Raw genomic sequence first — 20,048 nt, 5'->3', positions numbered from 1 at the left:
GACCCCCTCCCCGTCGATAATGCCCCAGAGAAGGAGACGTCTCGGAGTCAGGAACCTTCCCTCCCGTCAGGCTTGGAAATAGGTCCATTCTTCGATCTCTTCATGGTCAGTCCCGAGCAGAAGACAAATGGTGGCCTGGCCACTTCTTAATTGGTTTAGAGAGCATGGGGTGGGGGGAGAAGAACTCATAGAGCGGGCGGTCCCCAACTGACGATGGCTTGACCTCTGCTTTTTTTTAAATTTATGATGGTGCGAAAGCGATGCGTATGAAAATCACTACAGGAGCTGGTCAGCCCTCGGTGATGCAATAGGCTTTGTGTTGGAGGACCCTGCCCAGCTGGGGGCTCATGGCCGTGTTCTGAGCTAAGGTGGGCCAGGCTGAGCTAGGGCGTTCGGTAGGTTAGGCGGATCCCAGGCGTTTTCCACTTACAATGTTGTCGATCATGATGGGTTTGACGGGACGTCAGCCCCTCGTAAGTCGGGGAGCACCCGTGTTTCTTTTCTGGGCACCCACTGTCACTGCCACGTGGCCAGAAAGTATAAATTATTTATCCTTGTTGTTGTTGTTAATCCTCACTGAGGATATTTTTCCACTGAGTTTTAGACAGAGTGGAAGGGAGGGAGTGAGTGGGAGGGAGAGAGAGAGAGAGACAGAGAGAGAGAGAGATGGGAAAGACACATCGATTAGTTACCTCCCACACGAGCCCCGACCAAGGCCAGGGATCGAGCCTGCAACCGACATACATGCCCTTGACCAGAATGGAACCCAGGACCCTTCAGTCTGCGGGTGGATGCTCTACCCATCGGGCCGCACCAGCCAGGGTGCAATTGTTCCTTCTTGATTGCAGTTTGCGTTTCCTTCTCTCTGGTCCTCTGTTCTCTCCCAGATAAACAAAGCTAAAGCCACACGGGCTTGGGCCAGACCCACGTCACATCCGAGGGCCTGCTGCCCCCCAGGGTGCGGGGTGGCCGCCACCCCGACTCCTGCCTCCGAGGCGGTGCTGCCGTCGCCGACGCTAATTAATTTCCCGACCACCGATGAATAATCCACTTCATAAAAACCGTGATTTAAGGGTCCTCCTTGGGGAGTAACTGCTGCTCGCCTCTTAATTTAATTTGGTGGCGGTTCCCCACGTCCTCATCAGCAGAAATGAATATTAACCTCTATTTGCATAGCTCCCCGTAAGCTCGGCTCTCCTCGTCGGGCCTCCTTGGCGCACGGGGCCGGGCGGGAACCCCGGAGTCAGGCCCGGCCTGGCCTATTGTGTAATCTGCCCTCGGACGTTTCCAGGCAGTAAATTCAATTTAATCTCCCCCCCCCCCCCCCCCCCCCCCCAGTAATCTGGTAACACATCGAAATCCCACAAACATTCAGATCTGATAATGGCTTAGTCACACACGTCCCATCACAGCGGAGCCCATGGAGAACCAAGTCACCAGCTTAAAAGGCAGAGTAACTGCTTTTCCCTGGCGACTGGCTTCTCTGGAGCCTCTGGAGAATCATCGAAATCTGGGAATTGGGGGGAAAAAAAGGGAAATTCCAGCACCATAAGGAAGGACCCTCCCTTTGCATAGCCACCTGCTTCCTGCCTCGCACGCTCGTGCGTGATGGCGGCCGCGGCCACTGCAGAGGACGGCCGTGGGCATTTGGCCGCGTCGCCCCCTGTGGTCCTTGGGGGTCGGTGCTCGGGTGCTTCCTCCTGCAGATGAACTGCCTGTTCTCCCTCTTCCAGGTGCCAGTCCCGGATCGTGCGCACCTTACCCGCCGACCAGAAGCCAGAGTGCCGGCCGTACTGGGAGAAGGAGGATCCCGCCATGCCCCTGCCCTTCGACCTCACGGACGTCGTCTCGGAACTCAGAGGCCTGCTCCTGGAGCCCACACCCTAGGAGGCATGTGTGTCTCAGGGGAGGAGGGAAAGGCCGTTCTTGGCTCCTCTCCTCCATCCCCGCCACGGGCAGTGTGGGTAGGCGCGGCCTTTAGATGGTAGAACCCGGGTCCCAGCTAGAAACGGCTGGGCAGTGGGGCCCTGTGATGTCCAGTGTTTGGAGATGGCCCAGTGTGATCACCCGATTTGATATTAAACAGGACCCCCCTCCTCCCCACGATTGTCCCCACTTGGATTTTTAATGTGAGCCTTCCAGCTCCAAGGCCAAGGGAGCGACCAGGGTGAGCCCAGCCTGTGCCAAGTCCCAACCTTCCTCCTTCCTAAGCCTCCACAGAGCAGCAAGGGCAGTGACTAGCGCCGCCCGGGGGACCACAGAGCTTAGGGATGCCCCTCCCCGTTCCTCACCGCACCGCTCAGAGGCTGCGGGGTCCAGTGTGGCAGCCGCCAGCCACGCGTGGCTCCAGACATTTAAATCCGAAGTTCGTTGCAACCAAACATTCAGTTCCTTGGGGGTGGGAGCCATGTGGCCGGTGGTGAGTGGCCATGTGTGGCTGCCGACTGCTGCCCCGGCCAGCGCCCAGAACATCTTTTTTAGTCTTTTCTCTGGCCCCCCCACTTTGCGCATAATGACAGGTGGGGTTGATGGCATCGGAGCCTCAGAGAGACAAGGTTGAAACCTGGGCCCCGATCACAACTCCCTCTACCAGCCTGGTGACCTGGGGCACGTTGCTGGGCCTCAGTTTCCTCATCTGTGTAATGGGCACACGGAAGGCACCCACTCCCAAGGGGAAGTTATTTCTCCACAGACGTCTTGGAACACTTTCTGACATGTCGTTAAATACCCAACTCAAAGTATAAGAGCCGTCACGTACCAGGGAGCCGGCCCCGTGGAGACGCGTGCCCCTCCCGTCCTCACTCCTTGCACCAGGTTTGTCTGGTGATGCCGAGACCTGTCTGCTGCCCTTTGGTGACTCCCAGACATGGTGAGACCAGCTCGCTCCTCTCCCGGCCCGTGATTCTCTCGGAACCGTGTGCAGGATCGGAAGGCGAGGAGCGCTTAGCCCAGTGGTTCTCAACCTTGGCTGCACATCAGAATCACCTGGGAATCTTTTTAAAATCCTGATTTCTGGGCCTCATCCTCCGGAAATTCTGTTTCTTTGTTACTAGATGAGGCCCAGAAATCAGGATTTTATGTGCAGCCAAGGTTGAGAACCACTGGCCTAGCCCATCAGAGGTGGCCAGGCCCAGCCTTCCTGCCATCAGAGCCTTGTCGCTGGTTCAACGCATGCGTTCATTCCTGGGCGCTCACCTCCACGGAAAGGTCACGCCAGGCAAAGCGGCCAGGGTTTCCTCTCCGGAGACTGGGTGTCTCCGACCTCGGGGGAACCCCAGATGTCCTTGAGCCTCCCTGTCCGCATCAGTGCGGGGAGCAGGAAGCCTGGTCCCTGGGACCCCCCTCCACTCACCAAGCCCTGCCTCGGGGTTTGCAGGGCGCCTGGGACCGGGTCGGTGAGCAGGGCCTGGCACAGAGGGGTTTTATGTAGCGCCCCCCGCTCCCCGTGCTGGTTCTCTGTTCTATTTCACCAGGGCCGATATTTGAACACTCGGGAGATTTCCTATGAAATAAAAGCGTGTGCTGTCTCTTTAGGGTCCGGAAGATCTGGCAGCCCCGGGAGTGGCAGCCGGGTGTCTTCTGGCTCCGCTGAGGGCATGAGCCCCCAGGTGCCCCGCGGCTCCCTGGCGTCCTGCATTGTAAACCTGAGTTGCTCCTCCCCTCACGTCACTGCTCCCGCACCTGCTTGCTTGCACCCCTGTAGGAGAAATAAATGTCGAGTGCTTACCCCGACACACGTGTATTGCTATCACGCCGTCTTCCTGGACTGCTTGTGCCAATATGTTGTGTAAAAATGTCAGCGGGAGGAGGGAAGGGACCAAGAAAGGTTCCAGGATGCCCTCCTGTGCGCAGGTGGGTGGGCCTGTGTCCTTGGCCGGGGTGGGGCCCAGGTGCAGGTCGTTCGCAAAGTCCCGTGGGCGGGCCAGGTGATGGCGGCCAGGCTGGAACCACTGCCGGCGGTGAGGCCGAAAGGTGAGTCACATTTCCTCAGCGGTGGCTGTCGGCTGTCGGTAAGCGTGATGCTCTCCCCGGGGGTTCAGGTGCAGAGGAGGAGGAGGGGCAAGAGGCATCAGAGGGGGCTGCTGGGGTCGGAGGCGGGGGCAGGAAGCCTGGTCTCCGGGACCTCCTCCACTCACTATCCCTGCTGCTTCCTGCCAGGCTTGCCTGATCCCAGCTCTCTGGAGAGAGTGCTCTGAAGACAGCCCTCGCTCCCCCCCCCATAGCTCAGTAAGGGGGAGCCCTGGGCACCCACAGACAGGTCCCTGCCTTCCAGGGCTCCTCTCTGCCCGCCCCCAGCCAGGTGTGGGGGTGGGGGCGTATGTAGCCACGGGAATAGGAACTCATCCTGTAGTGGGCACAGACAATAGACCAGCAAGTGAGTAAGGTGTGGTAGGTGCCAGGGAGGGACCCCCTGGGTGAGGGGACGGAGCGGGTAGAAGGGTCCGAGATGGGGAACAGCTGGGTGGGCCGCTGTGCCGAAGCAGAGGAACCAGAGGGCAGTGGGGGCGGTGCAGGGGGAGAGGCCCGACCAGCGTGTGGGTTTGGTTCCCTGCAGGGAGGGTCGGGGGGCTGAGCTATTCCTGTGCTTGCAGGTAATGGCTCTGGCTACCGCCTGACTCCCAGGGTCTCAGACAGCAGGTGGCCCAGGGCAAAGGCACGGCTTTGTCACGGGAGTGCCCCTCATCCCCGAGGGAGATCCTGAGATGGGGACGGTGTCCCGGGAGCCCCCCGAGTGCAGGACGGGGTGCTCCCTCTGGGCAGCCCCCGCACCCCGGCTGCCACACCCACCCCGTTCTCCCTGCACCCTCCGCCCAGGGGACTTGGCTGGTCACGGCATCGCTGGAAACAATGATTTTATTAAGAAGTGTCTAATCCCTGACTGAATCGAGGGGCGCTCGAAATGAGCTTCCATAGGCCCCGGTGAAGGGTCACCCCATGTTCCGGAGGAGGTTCTGTGTGTATTTCGGGGGATGGTTTCCAAATGCAACTTCTCCCCCTGCTCTGGTTCGGGCTGATTTTTACCGCCGGGCAAATTGCATGCACGTGGCCCCCTGCCACGCTGAGTATGTTTATCTTGGAGGCCTGTCAGGGGCAGGCCCGGGGAAGACGCGATTTTTATATGAAAAGGCAGCTCCGCAAACAGACCGAGAGGGAGAGGAGCCCGCGGACGACAACGCGGGAAGTGGCCCTGCCGTGGAGCCCGGCCGCCTTGGTCACTCGGTGATTAAATGGTGGTTTTAATCACGTTTCATTGGGAGCCGTGGGTAGCGCGGTGGTGAAATCAAGTTGACAACCGTACGGGGGAGGGGAGGCCCCGGGTTGCTGTAATGAGTGGGGCGGCGGGAAGCAGGCAGCTTCGGGGGGGCCGGGTGGGGGCGGGAGAGGCAGGGGTGGCGGGAATGCCTCCTGCAGGAGGGCCGGGCCACCTGTCTCCGGAGGCAGGTGTCACTGGCTGCCAGGCAGAGGGTACACCTGGCTGGCTGGCTCGCCTGAGACACCCGGATGGATCCCCGGGAAGCACGAGAAAGTTCCGTTCCTCGGTTCTCTCTCATTTTTTAAAAAAAAATATTTTTATTGATTTCAGAGAGGAAGGGAGAGGGAGAGAGAGATAGAAACATCAATAATGAGAGAGAGTCATGGATCGGCTGCCTCCTGCACGCCCCACACTGGGGATGGAGCCCACAACCCCGGCAGGTGCACTGACCGGGAATTGAACTGTGACCTCCTGGTTCATAGGTCGATGCTCAACCATGGAGCTACGCCAGCTGGGCCTCTCATTTCTCTCTTATTGACAAGGTAAAGCACGGGGGTCCCCCCGTCCTCCAGCCCCGTGCCCCCTTCTCACACCGCAGTCCCGGTCCCACAGGAGGCACCAAGTCCACGCAGCCATCCCGCCAGGCCCTCCCGGACAGTTAGAGACAGCCCCTCTGCGCCCCCGGCTCTGCCACGTCTGCGACCAGCTGCGGAGTCCTGGTTCTGCATGTGACCCCAAGGTACCCACCCTCTCAAACCTTTGTTTTCTTGTCTACAAAATGGGCATGATAGCCCGGCCGGCGTGGCTCAGAGGCTGAGCGTTGACCTGTGAAACAGGAGGTCACGGTTTGATTCCTGGTCAGGGCACAAGCCTGGGATGGGGGCTCGATCCCCAATGGAGGGCGTGCAGGAGGCAGCCGATCCATGATTCTCTCTCATCATGGATGTTTTTCTCTCTCTCTCCCTTCCTCTCTGAAATCAATAATAAACATACTAGAAAACACACACACACAAAAACACACAACATGGGCCTGATGGCAACATACCTGTCACCTGAGGCTGTGGGAGGAGTGCGTGGGTGGATGTGCACAGAACACGCCCCGCAGCGCCCGGCACATGCAGGCGTCAGGACGCGCTCCGAAGGCATCATCCGGTTTCCTGGGACAGTGGGTCCCTGAACTCTCTGGGCTCCGGTCTTTGTTTGGGTCACAGGGAGGACGGTGACGCCGCCTCCTGGGACTGTCACATCTTGTAGGAAGTACCAGAATAATAGGCTCCCACCCCGTATTCCCACCCCATTTGCGCCTCGCAGCGTCCCCGTTTGTCTAGGCAGATGGCGCAGACCTTTCCGATCCAGGAGCTGCTATGAAAAATGATGCTTTCGTCCCTCCCCGCCGTTCCCGTGGCGGGATTAGGTCACCCATCGCAACTTTAGATTTGCTTAAAAAAGAATTCTTGCCATCCCCTCCTAATGGATGATCCGTGCACAGCAATTGTTGATCGACGGCGAATGGCGGAGGCCCGGGGTCAGTCTCTCTCAGGGGGAGGGACGCGTTCATTAACTCCCAGCACGTGGTCCGGGGTCCTTCCCTGATGGCGGGTTCACGACTCTGCTCACTCTTCCTCCTCATCAGTCCTGCGGGGATCGAGGTGAGATAGCTCCTGGGCCCGCGTGCGCCCGGCTAAATGGATAGCAGCCGATACGGATGCGTGTGCCTGTCTGCACTTGCCTGGAGACAAAATCCATCAACTCTACAGAAGCCACTGACTCCTCGCGGCACCAATACAGATGAGTGCTGGGCGCCGGGCGCGGCCGTGGATTTTAATCTGGTAAGTGCAGGGGCTTCCTGCCGAGAGATGGGGAGTGCAGGCTGAGGACGGCGCTGCCCACGGACGGGCACAGAGGGGTCAAGGGCGTTGCACAGCCCGGTTCCGGACCCTGGGTGCTGGGGCCCTGCTGACCCGCTTGGTGAGGGACTGTCCATGGCAACCACCTCTGCTGTCTCGCAAGGGGTTTGAAGATGGAATACAGGCCGTCTTAGTGGTGCGGGTTTCAAAGGCAGCCTGCCTGCCCTTCCCAGCTTCCCAGACAAGGAGAGGGTCTGCAAGCTGGAGGAACCCCCACAGGAACCCCGCCCCCCCCGCCAGCTGTGCAGCCCACCTCTCCCAGGTAGAAACCACATTTGGGGGGATTTGTCTTATTTATTTACTTGTTTTGTTCATCCTCACCTGAGGATACTTTTTCATTGATTTTTAGAGAGAGTGGCAGATAGAAAGACAGAGAGAAACATCAGTGTGAGAGTAACACATCGATTGGTTGCCTCCTGCACATGCTCCAACCCGGGGCCTGGGCCAGGGAGGAGCCTGCAACCGAGGTACGTGCCCTTGACCAGAGTCAAACCCGGGACCCTTGGTCTGTAGGCCAACGCGCTATCCACTGAGCCAAACCAGTTAGTGCTTGCTTTTTTTTTTAAATCCTCACCTGAGGATATGTTTATTGATTTTAGAGAGAGGGAGGGAGAGAGAGAGAGAGAGAGAGAGAGAAGTATCTATGTGAGAGAGAACACCAGTTGGTTTCCCTCCGTATGTGCCCGACCAGGAATCAAACCCTCGACCTTTTGGTGTCCAGGATGACACTCCAACCACCTGAGCCACACCCACCAGGAAGGAGGAGGATTGATTTTGTGAAATCAGTTTGATTGGCGAGGGGAAGTGGGGGTGATGGAAGGGTTGGCGTGCATGTCATTCACTTCTAATCAGACAAGGCTGGTCCGACAGCGGCGCGGCCCACGGGTCTCGGTGGAGGCCGCCAGGGGCAGCCAGGTGGTGGGGGAGGCAAACACCTCTTGCACAAGAATAGTCTCAAAGAACAACGCCAAGGCCTCTGTGTCAAGTTCTGCAGACGCCATGCACCCTGGGGACCCTACCAGGCCTAGCCGAGGTGTGTTCTGCGTTTGATCGAGTCCACCTGGGCCCAGGACACGCGGACGGAGGAAGGGAGCGCGCCTTCCTCCGTTTCTTTGCAAAACTGCCGTCCCCACCGAGGACCCTTTCAAACAGGGACTTCCGTCTTCCACAGTGAACCTGCCCACCTCGGAGACCGCAAGGCTGACTCCATTTCCCGGGGCAGCTAACGCTCCTCGCTCCTATCTCACCCAACACGGAACCCTGGGCCTCTGGCCACCCTCCTGCCCTCCCCGCCCCCAAATCTTCAGACGGAGATTTCCAGTTGATTATGCCTTGATTAGAGCCGGGAGAGAAGCAAGCCAGGTACATAGGATTCTCATTGTCCTCCCGTCGGCGGCTCCCCACCAGGGTCAGGCGGAGAGGGCTCTCGGGGAACACGGAACAATCAAGCCCTGTTTACCACGGCCGTTTAGTTTTCTTTTCTCAAAATCAAAACAGAGTTTAGGAGGCAGCGTATTTCATACAAGTCTCTTGATCAATAGAAGGATCTGTCAGAACCCATTAAAGCCCCCATTAGCCTGAATGCATTCAAAGCTAAGCCCCTGGATCGTTGGAGGGCCGCGGCGATTGTTTTTAATATACTGTACATTGATTTAGCCCTGCGCGCGGGGCCACGGGTTTGAAACTAACTGTGTGTGACTGAGCCTCGGTGGCTGTCTCCAGCCCTCGGTGAGCGGCGCGGTTTCACTCCGACCAGAGATGTCTGTGTATCGTTTTTAAAGAGATGCAGACCCCGGTAGATCTCCCAAGGTTTAGGCTGGATGGGGTTGTAATTTTTGTTTCTTTTCCCGAGCTTTCTCCCATTCCTCTGTGCCCATTAAGTGAGCTGTGCGTGCGTGCAGAATTGGGGGCGGCATCCTCGCCACGGAGCTGGAGGGAAAGGCGCTGGGGAAATTTCTCTGAAGGCATGGAGCCCCCGGCCAAGGCCAAAAGCGAAGTGAATTTGACAGCCATGGGCCAGCAGAGCAACAGGGCGGCAGCAGCCTGGCTGCGTCAGGGGCCCCCGCGATGAGCTGAAGGTGAGGAGGCTCGCAGAGGCTGCCGTATATCCAACTTTCGGTAGCATTGATGCTTCTGCCTTAGCCAGCCAGCCAGCATGGATTCTAACCAACACTCACGGATCCCTTCCTAACTACCAGACTCTGTCCCAGGGACACAAGGTCCTTGTCCTGCAAGTCCTGTTCTTAACCAGGACTTCCGGGCTCAGCCCCCTTGCCCATTTTAAAACAAAGCGTGAGACCAGGAGAGCTCCAAAGAGAAGGTTTTGTCTGTTGTACCCATTTTACAGATGGGGCAAATCAAGCCCAGATGGGAACAATGACGTTAAAGTGAATTATAGACCCCGGATTCCAGGTTTCTGGTAGAGACCGAGGTTCGGGAAGAATACACACATTCTCAAACCCACCTTCCAAATAGACCTCACGGATGTTGAAGAGGAAGACGGTCCCAGGTTGCTTTTAGGAACGGCCTACCCCCTCCCATTCCAGCCCAGAGAGGAGAAACTGTGTTCGTCTACAAAACAGTGTGCGTCGTTAATTCTTTTTCCCCTGGGCCGCCAAGGTCCACAAAAATTTTTGTGTTTTTTGACGACCCGAACAAGCCATTGGAATGTATGGGGCGGGATCTCAAAAGCAAAGAGGCCAAGATTCGTCACTCCAACACTGGCATGTCAAGCAGCAGTAAAATCGAGAGCCGGAGTCAGCAGATTACAGCCCACAGTCAAATCCGGCCCACTGCTTGTTTTTATAAAATAAAGTTTTATTGGAACACGGCCCCCACTCATTTGTTTACATATTGTCTGTGGTTGCCTTCGCAGGCTTGAGGATTGTGACAGAGACTGTGAGGCCCACAGAGCCTAAAATATTTACTGTTGGGCTCGTCACAGATGGCAGAGTTCACAGGACCAAATCTTTCCTTCTGTTTTATTCTCCTTAACCCTCAGAATAACATTTCATATGCCCCGAATCCTTTAATGCATACTAGCGATCGATCCAGCTAACTTTTATCTGGCACATGATAGCTGCTCAATAAACATGTATTGGCTGTCTGTTTGCTAGAGTGACCATCTACCATCAGTATCCCCAGCTCTAAAATCCTTCCTGCCAGGCTTGCCTGATCCCCAGCTCCTGCCTCCTGCACGCCCACACAGCTCCCTTTCCCTGAAGATGTTTCTGGGCTCAGCATACAAGGCTGTTTGAATTCCACCCCCAGCCTCTCTCTCTCCAACTCCATCTCCCCAAACTGGCTCCTCGCCTTTGTTCCAGTCACACCCAATTTTGTAGCGTGGCTCTGGGCCTGTGTGTTAGGTGAGCTGGCCGTGGGCTCAGGCAGCTTAGCAGCAGGCAAGGACACAACCGAGCATGGCTGGGCCTGGGGAGAACTGGGCCAGCACAGTGGTTGCCCGCACGGACACCCCATCCAGGAGGTGCTGATACGGCAGCTGAGCATCTGAGCTAGTGTTTGGGGCACGACAGCAGGGGCCAAAGGGGGTCTTGATCTGTGTGGGATTAGAGGGGGGCAGAAGAAGCACCCCCAGAAGAGAGTGGGCAAGGCCTTTGTGTGGGATCAGGGCACAGCCATGCTGCATAGCATTCGGTCTAGGGGTCCAGTCCCAAGAGCAAAAGGCCAGTGGAGGTTGAGGGAAGACTGGACAAGTGTGGTGGCCATGGACTTGGGGGCACTGGGCGTGGGTTGGCAAGAAGAATTTCAGATTCCACTGGCCTGGGGTCATGAGGCTGCTAAGACTGTGGCATCACATCATACACCTCTGACTCAATACAGGTGCTCAGCAAACACACACACACACACACATGCACACGCACACACATGAGCAAGACGGTATCAGGGCCCCATCCCCAAATTGCACACAGTGAGTGTGCAGCCCAGGGTGTGGGGGGATGGGGAACAGGAATCGCTCTTCTCTCCTTTGAGGCGTCACCACAGAGCTTTAAGGCTTGGGTCCGGGACTTCCCCTGGTGCTCAGCTGGAAAAACACAATCCGTTCCAGCGCGGGAGGAAAGCCCGCCCAGAGAGGCCGCGCAGGTGGCCAATAGGCCAGGAGGGAAAGGCAAACGAAGGTCGGGAGCACTGGGAGGATGGCTAATTTCGAAGGCCCCATACTATCCCGTGCGGGCCGGGGGACGCGGAGACACTGGGTCAGGCGGGCATCGCTGGCGGGGACGTGAAGGGGCGCAGCCCCTCTGCGAAGTGGTTGGGCCGTTTCTTATAAAACCGAACATGCAGCTCCCACGTGACCCGGCAATTGCATTCCTGACCCTTTGTCCCCGAAAAAATGAAAATGAAACCTAAATGCACGCAAGACCTGTACATGAATGATTGTAGCAGATTTATTCGCAGTAGCCCCAAACCGTAAACAACCTTCAGCGGAGGCCGCCGAAGGAACGCGGCTCCTCTGAACAGACCTGCTTTCGGTCTGGATGTGCAGGGGGATCGTGGGCAGGGCCACCTGCAAAGATTGTGGGGACGCTCAGGCATACCGAACCTTCAACTATTCTAGAAGCCACCAGGGTAGGGGTTTGGAGTGAAATTGATGGATAGCACCGCCCCCCACCCCCCAATTTTTATAAACAATATTCTAAATATTTTTTTAATTGTTCAACTTCATAGGAAACTTGGAGGAAACCTTTGTTTTTCTTTGTGGGGGGGGGAAGAAAACTTATTTTTGCTGTCACCTCTCTGCTCTCACCTCCCGTGATCCTCAAACCCCCACTCTTACCTCCAGCCTCTCCCTCTGCACCACGCACTCTGGCTGCCCTGCACCAAGCACCACCCACCACAGGCCTGAGCACTTGCTCTTCGCTCCACCGAACCCCCTTCTCCCAGACCCACAGCTCCTTCAGGCCCTTCCTCACTGTCGCCTTCAGACCCTCCCCAAGGAGGCCTTTCTTAGACCACCTTCTTCACCGTCCAGCATTAGGACTCCTCACATGAAGTGTCCAAAAGAACACTTTTAATGACAGCTTTATTGAGATGGAATTCACCCACTCTAACCAAGATAACAGTTTCAAGACTGATGTTCATCTTAACTCATCTCGCTTTAAGGACTTTATTGTGTGGATTCTAAAATTCCTTCCTTCCTCCCTCCCTTCCTTCCTCCCTTCCTTCCTCCCTCCCTCCCTTCCCTCCCTTCCTCCCTCCCTTTCCTCCCTCCCTCCCTCCCTTCCTCCCTCCCTTTCCTCCCTCCCTCCCTCCCTCCCTCCCTCCCTCCCTCTCTCCCTCCTTCTCTCTCTCTCTTTCTCTCTCTCTCTCTCTCTCTCTCTCTCTCTCTCTTTCTTTCTTTCTTTCTTCTTTTTTTTCAGTTTAAATGTCTGGCATCAGGGTGCACCTTCCGATGATGGCATGTCCTGGTTTACTTGGCGGTGTTTAATTTTTTCTTTCTTAGCGCTACCCCGATAATGATGCCGCTTATAAACAAGGGCATCTTTGAATCGATGGACTTACAAGCATGTCAGACTTGCAGCCGGGGGCCTCGTGTGTGCCAGGCTTGGCGGGTGGCTACACTTTCCATCACCATTGATGCCAAAGCACTCCAGTCCTGGTGTCAGCTGGGCCGTGGATAGAGATGTAAAGTCCATTCGTAAACTGCAGCAGGAAAGGACTCCGCGAGGGGCTGAGACCGTCAGTGGGCAGGGCCCGGCCTGCGGTGGCTTCGAGTTCCTCGTGCTGGAGGGGGTGGAGGTGGGAGTGTTTTCATTAATTCCCGATTCTTGCTCTTCCGTCTGGAACCTTTCCCTTGCCTCCTCTCCTGTTTCTCATTCTCAGATGCTTGCTGGGGGATGTCTTTCCCTGTGAGCATGTTAAAAAGAATAATATTGAAAAACCTTCACAGCGACTCAGGCTTTGAAAACTGACATCAAGGTGAACGCCGAGTGGAAATGTGGGGCTTGCCAGGCTGCCACGGGCAGTTTGCATTTAAACAAGTTGTGACTTTGATTTAAGCATTTGACTTGATGGGTAATATATTCCCAGGCAGGGGATGATGTATATACTGTTTCCATCAGAAATATCAGGTTCTGTGTGTGATGTGTTTATTTCTCCGAGTGGTTATGTATTTAATAAATAATGCGGTTCGGTGGGTATTATTTTCATTTCAGTGTTTGATACCTGCACAATGTGTCTCAGATTCGGGGCTGAGTGACACCTCATAAATTATGAGCTGTTATTAGCGACTTTCTCGTCGCATCTTAATTATTAGGCTGAAAAGAGAGGGCAGACTTTTATGAGCATTCATATTTTTTTTCCTGTTTACAAGGCTTTTACTGACGTCTAATAAATTTAATTACCTCTAATAAGAAGAGGAAATGAAGTCCTATTTAGCAAATTCATAGCTTTGAAATGCATCTTGTAGCTTTATGAGCCTGGCGCGCGGAGGGAAGGGGAGAGCCATTTAAGGAGCTGCGGCTGGGTTAAACCAACTGCGAAAAGGCTGAATTATTTTTGTTTCCATTTTATTGCTTAACCTCCAGGGTAAACTCCAGGCTACCTGATAAAGCAGCCGCTGGGGCACCTTCGACTTCACAGGCTGCCCCCACAGGGCCGCAGCGGGCTCCCGTGCGAAGGGGACGGTGTGCAAACACAATTTCAAATTTGGAAATTGACTGTGTCTTGACCTACTTATCTCCAAGAGCTGCTCATTCCCGACTCCTTTGTTTTCCTCATATTATAAGTCCATTGTTTTTTCAGGAGGGCTCCCAGCTGGTGAGGGGTGGAGGGAGGAATTAAGGCCGGGAAGACGAGCCATTCTGCCAGCACCGGTATGGTTTGAATCAGACCCACAATGAACTGGACAGGGGGGTGCAGAAAAGACACGTGGTGATCTTGGATCAACCACTTCCTACGGGGGGGCAGGGGGGGGCAGCTGGAGAAGACGGCTGGCTCAGAAAGGTCGTGTTTGGGGGATGACGAAGCCTGTCAAGCATTAAACAACTTACTTTGTAGGGCATCACACCATGCATTTGGATTTATTCTTTTGGTCACATATCTTCCCAAAGAACGTCGTTGTGTTTTTTTTTTAAATTTTTATTGATTTCAGAGAGGAAGAGAGAGGGAGAGGGAGACAGAAACATCAATGATGAGGGAGAATCATGGATCAGCCGCCTCCTGCACGCCCGACACTGGGGATCAAGCCCACAACCTGGACCTGTGGCCTGATCAGGAATTGAACCGTGATCTCCTGGTTCATAGGTCGATGCTCAACCACTGAGCCACACTGGCCAGGCTGTCCTTTTTATTATAGCTGTCCTGCGGGGCGTGGAGTGGTATCTCATTGGTTTGCTTTTTCAAATCTTCCGCTGGTCTCTGCCCCAAGAAGGGTCCTGGGCAGATGGTGGCACTGGAATCTGGAAGGCATCGTTGCTTTTCTCCATCTCTGCTCCAGGCCCTCTCTCTCCCGGCCCGCTTCCAGCCAGAGTTCCAAGCCTGTACTGGAAACAAATGCAGTAAGGCCCCCAAAGAGGGACCCTTCGTGTGTTTCAGGGGAAGCCTTCGCGTCCCCTGCCTGCCTGGTGGCGTGGCCAGAGGATGCGCCATTGAGTAGAAGTGGGCGAGAGGGAGGCCCTTAGCACAGGGAGAGGGAGGCCCTTAGCACAGGGACCAGGGACTGGAGGAATGATGCATCTGCCGCCCAATGAGATGGATCTGTGGTGCCCCCAGCCTCCCGGCCACATCCCCGGGACGGATCCTGCCATTGATAAGCGGGAGATGAAACACTCTGCCTCCTTCTCATTTACTAGGACTTAGAGAAAAAGCATCTGATTGGAGTTTTCCGGGGTCGGCACTGGGCTCCATTCCTTTTTAGCTGGGAGGTGGAGGGTCTGCAAAGGTTAGCATCCCGTCCCCAGCTGTTCCCCAGAGCTCAGAGGCTCGGGGAGGGGCGGGCACGGCAGCATTAGGGAATGAAGTTGGCCGCCTGACCCCGCTGGGCTGGCCGTGAAGGTTAAGGAGCCGGTGACAAGTGATGATTTCTCCAGGGCGTTTTGTTTGCAGATGGCTTTCTAGTGATTTAGGCGGGTCGTTAGCGGATCGATACTCGCTCGGAGTCTCTGAAACCCTGGCTGCTTGATCGTTGAGCAGTTATTTCTAATGAGCGATCGTGCCCAGTGGCAGGGCAGCCTCCTCGCTGTCTGGAGCTACCGCTGGCGGCCTACTATGTGCCGCACATTGCCCTGGGTGTTTGGGGGTGTGTATTATTAGTCGGCATTGTTGTGTAGACGCATCACCTGGGACTCAGAGGGATTGAGTGTCTTGATTGCAGTCACACGCACTGCCTGAGCTGGAATTCTCTCTCTCTCTGCTTGTGAGCTTGTATCACGTGGGCAACCTTCCTGAGCCTCAGTTTCCTTATCTGTTAAATGGGACACCGCATGCTAAGTCAGTGATGGCGAACCTTTTGAGCTCGGCGTGTCAGCATTTTGAAAAACCCTAACTTAACTCTGGGGCCGTGTCACCTATAGAAGTTTTCTGATATTTGCAACCATCGTAAAACAAAGACTTCTATTTTTGATATTTATTTTATATATTTAAATGCCATTTAACAAAGAAAAAATCAACCCAAAAAAATGAGTTCGCGTGTCACCTCTGACACGCGTGTCATAGGTTCGCCATCACTGTGCTAAGTCCTTGGCCCTGTGCCCGGCACATAGTCAGTCCTCAATAGGTGAGAGTTGGGGTGCAGACCCAGGCCCCTCTAGCAACCGAATCCATGTTCTTTTCATAATATCTCGGGAACCTGAGCCGGGAAGGAAGATCTTGGAAACGTGTATATTTTCTTGGCAGCTGCGCTGACTGAGGGTGTGATTTCTGGTCCAGTGCGACCTGGGAGGGTCCAGCCTGAAGGCGCAGCCTCTTCGCCATGTGTCCCCACTTGACCCTCTTCTATGTTGTCTAGATTGGAAACAGCAGGAGGGGCACAAACACGTGCTGCTCTTATAGCCCCCGCCCGCCACGCCCTCTCACAGCCATTGGCTAACGCAAGCCCCATGGCCCCGCCCACCCACTGTCAATGTTGGGGGCATTGACGCTCCTCCCACAGGACACACCGCCCATCTCCGGAGGTGAGTGGCAGCAGGGGAGTGGCCGGCTGGGAGCATAACACAATTCCCCACCTACCAACGAGTGCCATTTGTTGGGTCCAAGGTGGGGGTCATGGGAGGAGATAGGGAGCAGCAAGTTTGGGGGGACAAATTGATAGACTGTCCCTTCACCTCTCGTCACCTGTGTTCCCAGCAGTGGCTCCCGCCCCTTGTTAATGGAATGAGTGCGGTAGGACCAGCCTGGGAGAGGCTGGCCGGTTCAGAGAAGACAGACTGGACACTCTGGAGACCAGAGAGCACCCAGGTAACGTCTCCCAAGGAAAAGGCGGGTCCCCCAAGCCCCTCTGCTTTGTCCAACCTCTCCTTTCAGCCCGACCACTGAGTTCTTGGGGTGAGCGGGGAGCCCCTGTCTTTGTTCTCTCTCTGCCCCAGGCTCGGGGTCTGGAGGGCCCCGGGGGGAGGTCAGGCGCTGGCTCCCTGCCCTCCTTTTCCGAGATCAAACCCTGGGCCCCGGGCTGAACAATGGCCCGACCATCTGCGAGGTGTTAACTGCATAATGGAATGGAACTCCAAGGGCTTTTAAAAACCCGGAGAGAGATTTTATTGTAACTAATCGTGATGGATGGTGAGTGTGGTCACACCAGGAACATAAATCTCTGTGCCAGGCCTCGAACTAAAAAGCCAACTAACTCCAGAGTTCAGAGAGCCTTGTCCTCGGCCAGGGGCGCGTCGCACGGGAGAGGTTCGGGCACCTCATCGCATTAGGAGGGCAGACGCCCGCCCTCCCGTGAACCCCTGTCCACCGGGTCCCGGCTCCTCCGCAGTGAAGTCACTCTGGCTGCCTCTGCTTGAGGGATGGGCTGCCCCGCTGGGCTCCCACAGGGACAGAGAGGCAGGCTCACTGGCGAGGGGCAGGGCAGGGGCTGTGGGGCCTGCGGCTGCAATCCCATTTAATTAGAGAGAAGAATGAGTCAGCGATGGGGGTGAGCTCTCCACAGGGGAGTTCATGTGTAATAGCTGCTCCTCTTAGTTCGGTTCACTCTTTCAAACCATCTCAGCTCCTGAGACTGCGGGCAAGGCTCTTCGTTTATAAAGTGTGCTCATGGGTCAGGTCAAGGTTTTAAGGTCCTGGGCAAAGGAGCGAGAACGCTGGCCTCAGAGTCAGGAGGTTTGAGCTCAGGAGTCAGCTCTACCACTCTGTGACGTTGGGCAAGCCACTTCCCTTCTCTGGGCCTCAGTTTTCTCCTCGGTCATCTGTTAAGTGGGCGTGATAATGCCCCAGACCACCTACTTCAAAGGAGCAAACGAAATGATGTGTATCTCAAAGCGCTTTGTGACACATTAGAATATATTCTTTTTCTTCAGTGGGATGTGGGAAACAACTCAAAAAGGGTTTCTACCTATTCCCCCACCCCCACCCCCACCCCCTGCCTGGAAAAAACAAAAACAAAAACAAAAAAACAAAGGAAACCAGAAAACTGGATTAGCCTCACTTTCAAAACAGAGCTCAACATTTCTGAATCTGAGAAGGAAAATGCTGCTTTTTTCATATGAGGACTGTGACTCATTCATGCTTCAAAAAAAATATTTTTCTGGGATGATGGCTTTTCTGGGGTACTTGGCCACCTAATACTTGAACAGTCTGCCGGGCCAGGGGCCGGAGCCCAGGGGCCCACAGGGAGGCCAGCAGATGAGGAAGGGCAGATAGGGGTCACCCAGGCGGCCATTCCTCTCTTCGGCAGCGCCTGGATGGCCATCAGGAAGTCAAGGAGAACGAGACTGGAGCATCCACCCTATTGGCTGCCCTGAGTGTCCTTGTCTCTGCCCGCCCTTCTGATGTTGAGGGGGTCTCCTGGGCTCCCTGGGAATGCAGATTCCTCCCAGTGGTCCTCCGTCCCTCCCCGCAGCCAGGCCCTTTGTCACCTGTTGGATTATTCCCCCCTCTATTGCTGCAGCTTCCAGAGATACTTTAAAATTTGTGTCCATGGGTTGCATTCCTAGAACAGCTACAAATGATTTCTTATTAGATTTCTTCCATGAAATTTTGAAAATGAGGGGGACATAATCGTTGGCTCAATGTTGAGTCTTAAGACCACCTATCGGGAGCTATAGAAACCCTTCCCATTTATTAAGGTCATCCTTGAAAGCGAAACGATAATTCTTGGACATGGAAAATTTGAAAGAATATGACCTTCCTTTGTAGGGAATACAAATTTGATGTGTATAGGTAAAATCCATCTTACTATGTTATTCATATTTTTATATCCTTATTTAATACTCTTGAATCATTTTGTTTTAGGACTATCTAACTAAATACCATTTTTTTTTTAACTCCGAGAATCTCAATTTAATAGTTAACTGATTTATTAAATGGTTTTGCATTTAATATTTAATCTATATATTATGAGAGTAATGTTTTGTTTTTCGTTATTTTGGGGGTTTTTTGTTTATTTGTTTTAGGCTCACATGATTTCCCCTCCTCCCTTTTTAAACATATAGATTATGTTTGATTTCTTCCTTTTATTAAAATATAATTTCAAAGGGAATACCCCACTGTTGTTCTGTTAGCGGCCACCTTTACCTTTTCCAAATGCGTCTTTGATCATTTTTCTCTGTCATATAAACCGGTATCTATCACACTTCCCCATGTGTATAATGGAAAATGTCTTGAATTTGTCTTTTACCTCATTAAATTGATTTTCTGTAGCATCCAACCTGCTGTTCAGATGATGGTTTTTAATTAATCAATTGTGTTTTCTCTCCATTCCCTCTTCCCTTATCTCACATTGTTTCTTTCTCATCCTGCTTCCTCTAGTGTCTGGATTCAATGTCCTCTTTTTAATTTTTATTGATTTGAGAGAGAGAGGCAGGGAGAGGGAAGAGGAAATGGCCGCAATATGTTAATCTCTGGGCGAGGCAATCAGAGTTAAACATTTTTATTCTTTTTGCCTTCGTGAATTTACCTGCCTTCTCTTTAATGCGCATGGAGCCCTTTTGTATGAATGGAAAAAGAGTATTTTGAAAAATTATTCCTTGGAAGGTTTTGAGACCTGTTATGGATGCTATCTCCATATTAGATGATTTTGCTACTGTCTTGCTTTTTTTTTTTTTCCTTTACAAGAATAAAACAAGAGGGCAGGGGTCTGTCAAGGGCGGGGGGGAAAAAAGGACACTTATGTAATACACTTTGTAATACTTTTAGCGAAAAATAAAAAACAAACAAACAAACAAACAAACAAAAAAAAAAGAATAAAACAAGAAAAGCTGGATATTCTGTAAATGCCATTCATGAGAAAACATATTGATATACACCATTATATATCAATATAATCCTGTTATCCTGGAAGGTTCTGAAATAACTTCTGAATTATCCAAAAAAGGTAGAATTCACTCCCTGTGAGTGTGCCTTTATATTTTACGTTAATTTTTTGAAAGCTGGTGAGCTGTTTAGATGTGTGCCATTTGCAAACTCATGGAATTCTTGACCTACAAAGTGTCCCGGGGCCAGTGGTCGGCTGGAGCTGGCTCCAGGTGGCTGGGGCATCTCCTTCCAACTATGCATGCCATTGTGTCAGAGCGGAAGCTTGAAATCCGCTGTAGTGGGGTATTTACACCAGGGGAATGGGCAGACGCTACAAATCTGGCCTCCTGCCTCCAAGAGCTGCTTGTCTATCCGGACACCATTACTTTAGGGACAAGCTGATCCACGAAGGACCTGGGGCTGGGAGAAGGGAAGTGATCTGCACAAAGTCACATGAGAACTTGAGGACAGAGCTG

General features: G+C 53.9%; 1 protein-coding gene and 1 long non-coding RNA gene across 8 annotated transcripts in view; both read left to right on the top strand.

Annotated features, from left to right (window-relative positions):
- FTO (FTO alpha-ketoglutarate dependent dioxygenase) overlaps nt 1-3,732 on the top strand; it is a 242,100-nt gene extending 238,368 nt beyond the window's left edge. For both annotated transcript variants that reach the window (XM_070398592.1, XM_070398591.1), the window contains one exon: nt 1,734-3,732. In XM_070398592.1, the coding sequence (XP_070254693.1) occupies nt 1,734-1,887 (154 nt within the window). In that variant the 3' untranslated portion in view covers nt 1,888-3,732. The remainder of the gene's footprint in view (nt 1-1,733) is intronic.
- An 865-nt stretch (nt 3,733-4,597) lies between these two features.
- LOC138996673 (uncharacterized) overlaps nt 4,598-20,048 on the top strand; it is a 101,618-nt gene continuing 86,167 nt past the window's right edge. For 2 of the 6 annotated variants that reach the window (XR_011468839.1, XR_011468837.1), the window contains exons 1-5: nt 5,394-5,993; nt 6,669-6,779; nt 6,888-7,083; nt 16,127-16,292; nt 16,465-16,575. This is a non-coding gene — a long non-coding RNA (uncharacterized lncRNA). Of the gene's footprint in view, nt 5,221-5,393; nt 5,994-6,668; nt 6,780-6,887; nt 7,084-8,332; nt 9,240-9,508; nt 9,983-16,126; nt 16,293-16,464; nt 16,576-20,048 lie in introns of those variants that run through there. The other 4 variants (XR_011468842.1, XR_011468841.1, XR_011468840.1 and 1 more) reach the window with 4 other exon arrangements.

This window comes from Myotis yumanensis, unplaced genomic scaffold (genome assembly GCF_028538775.1).
Source record: "Myotis yumanensis isolate MYYU_CA2020_CCGP unplaced genomic scaffold, mMyoYum1.0.hap1 SCAF_18, whole genome shotgun sequence".
NCBI classification, from domain to species: domain Eukaryota; kingdom Metazoa; phylum Chordata; class Mammalia; order Chiroptera; family Vespertilionidae; genus Myotis; species Myotis yumanensis.
Note: the sequence above shows the minus strand (reverse complement) of the source record. Positions and strands in the feature narration are given on the sequence as shown.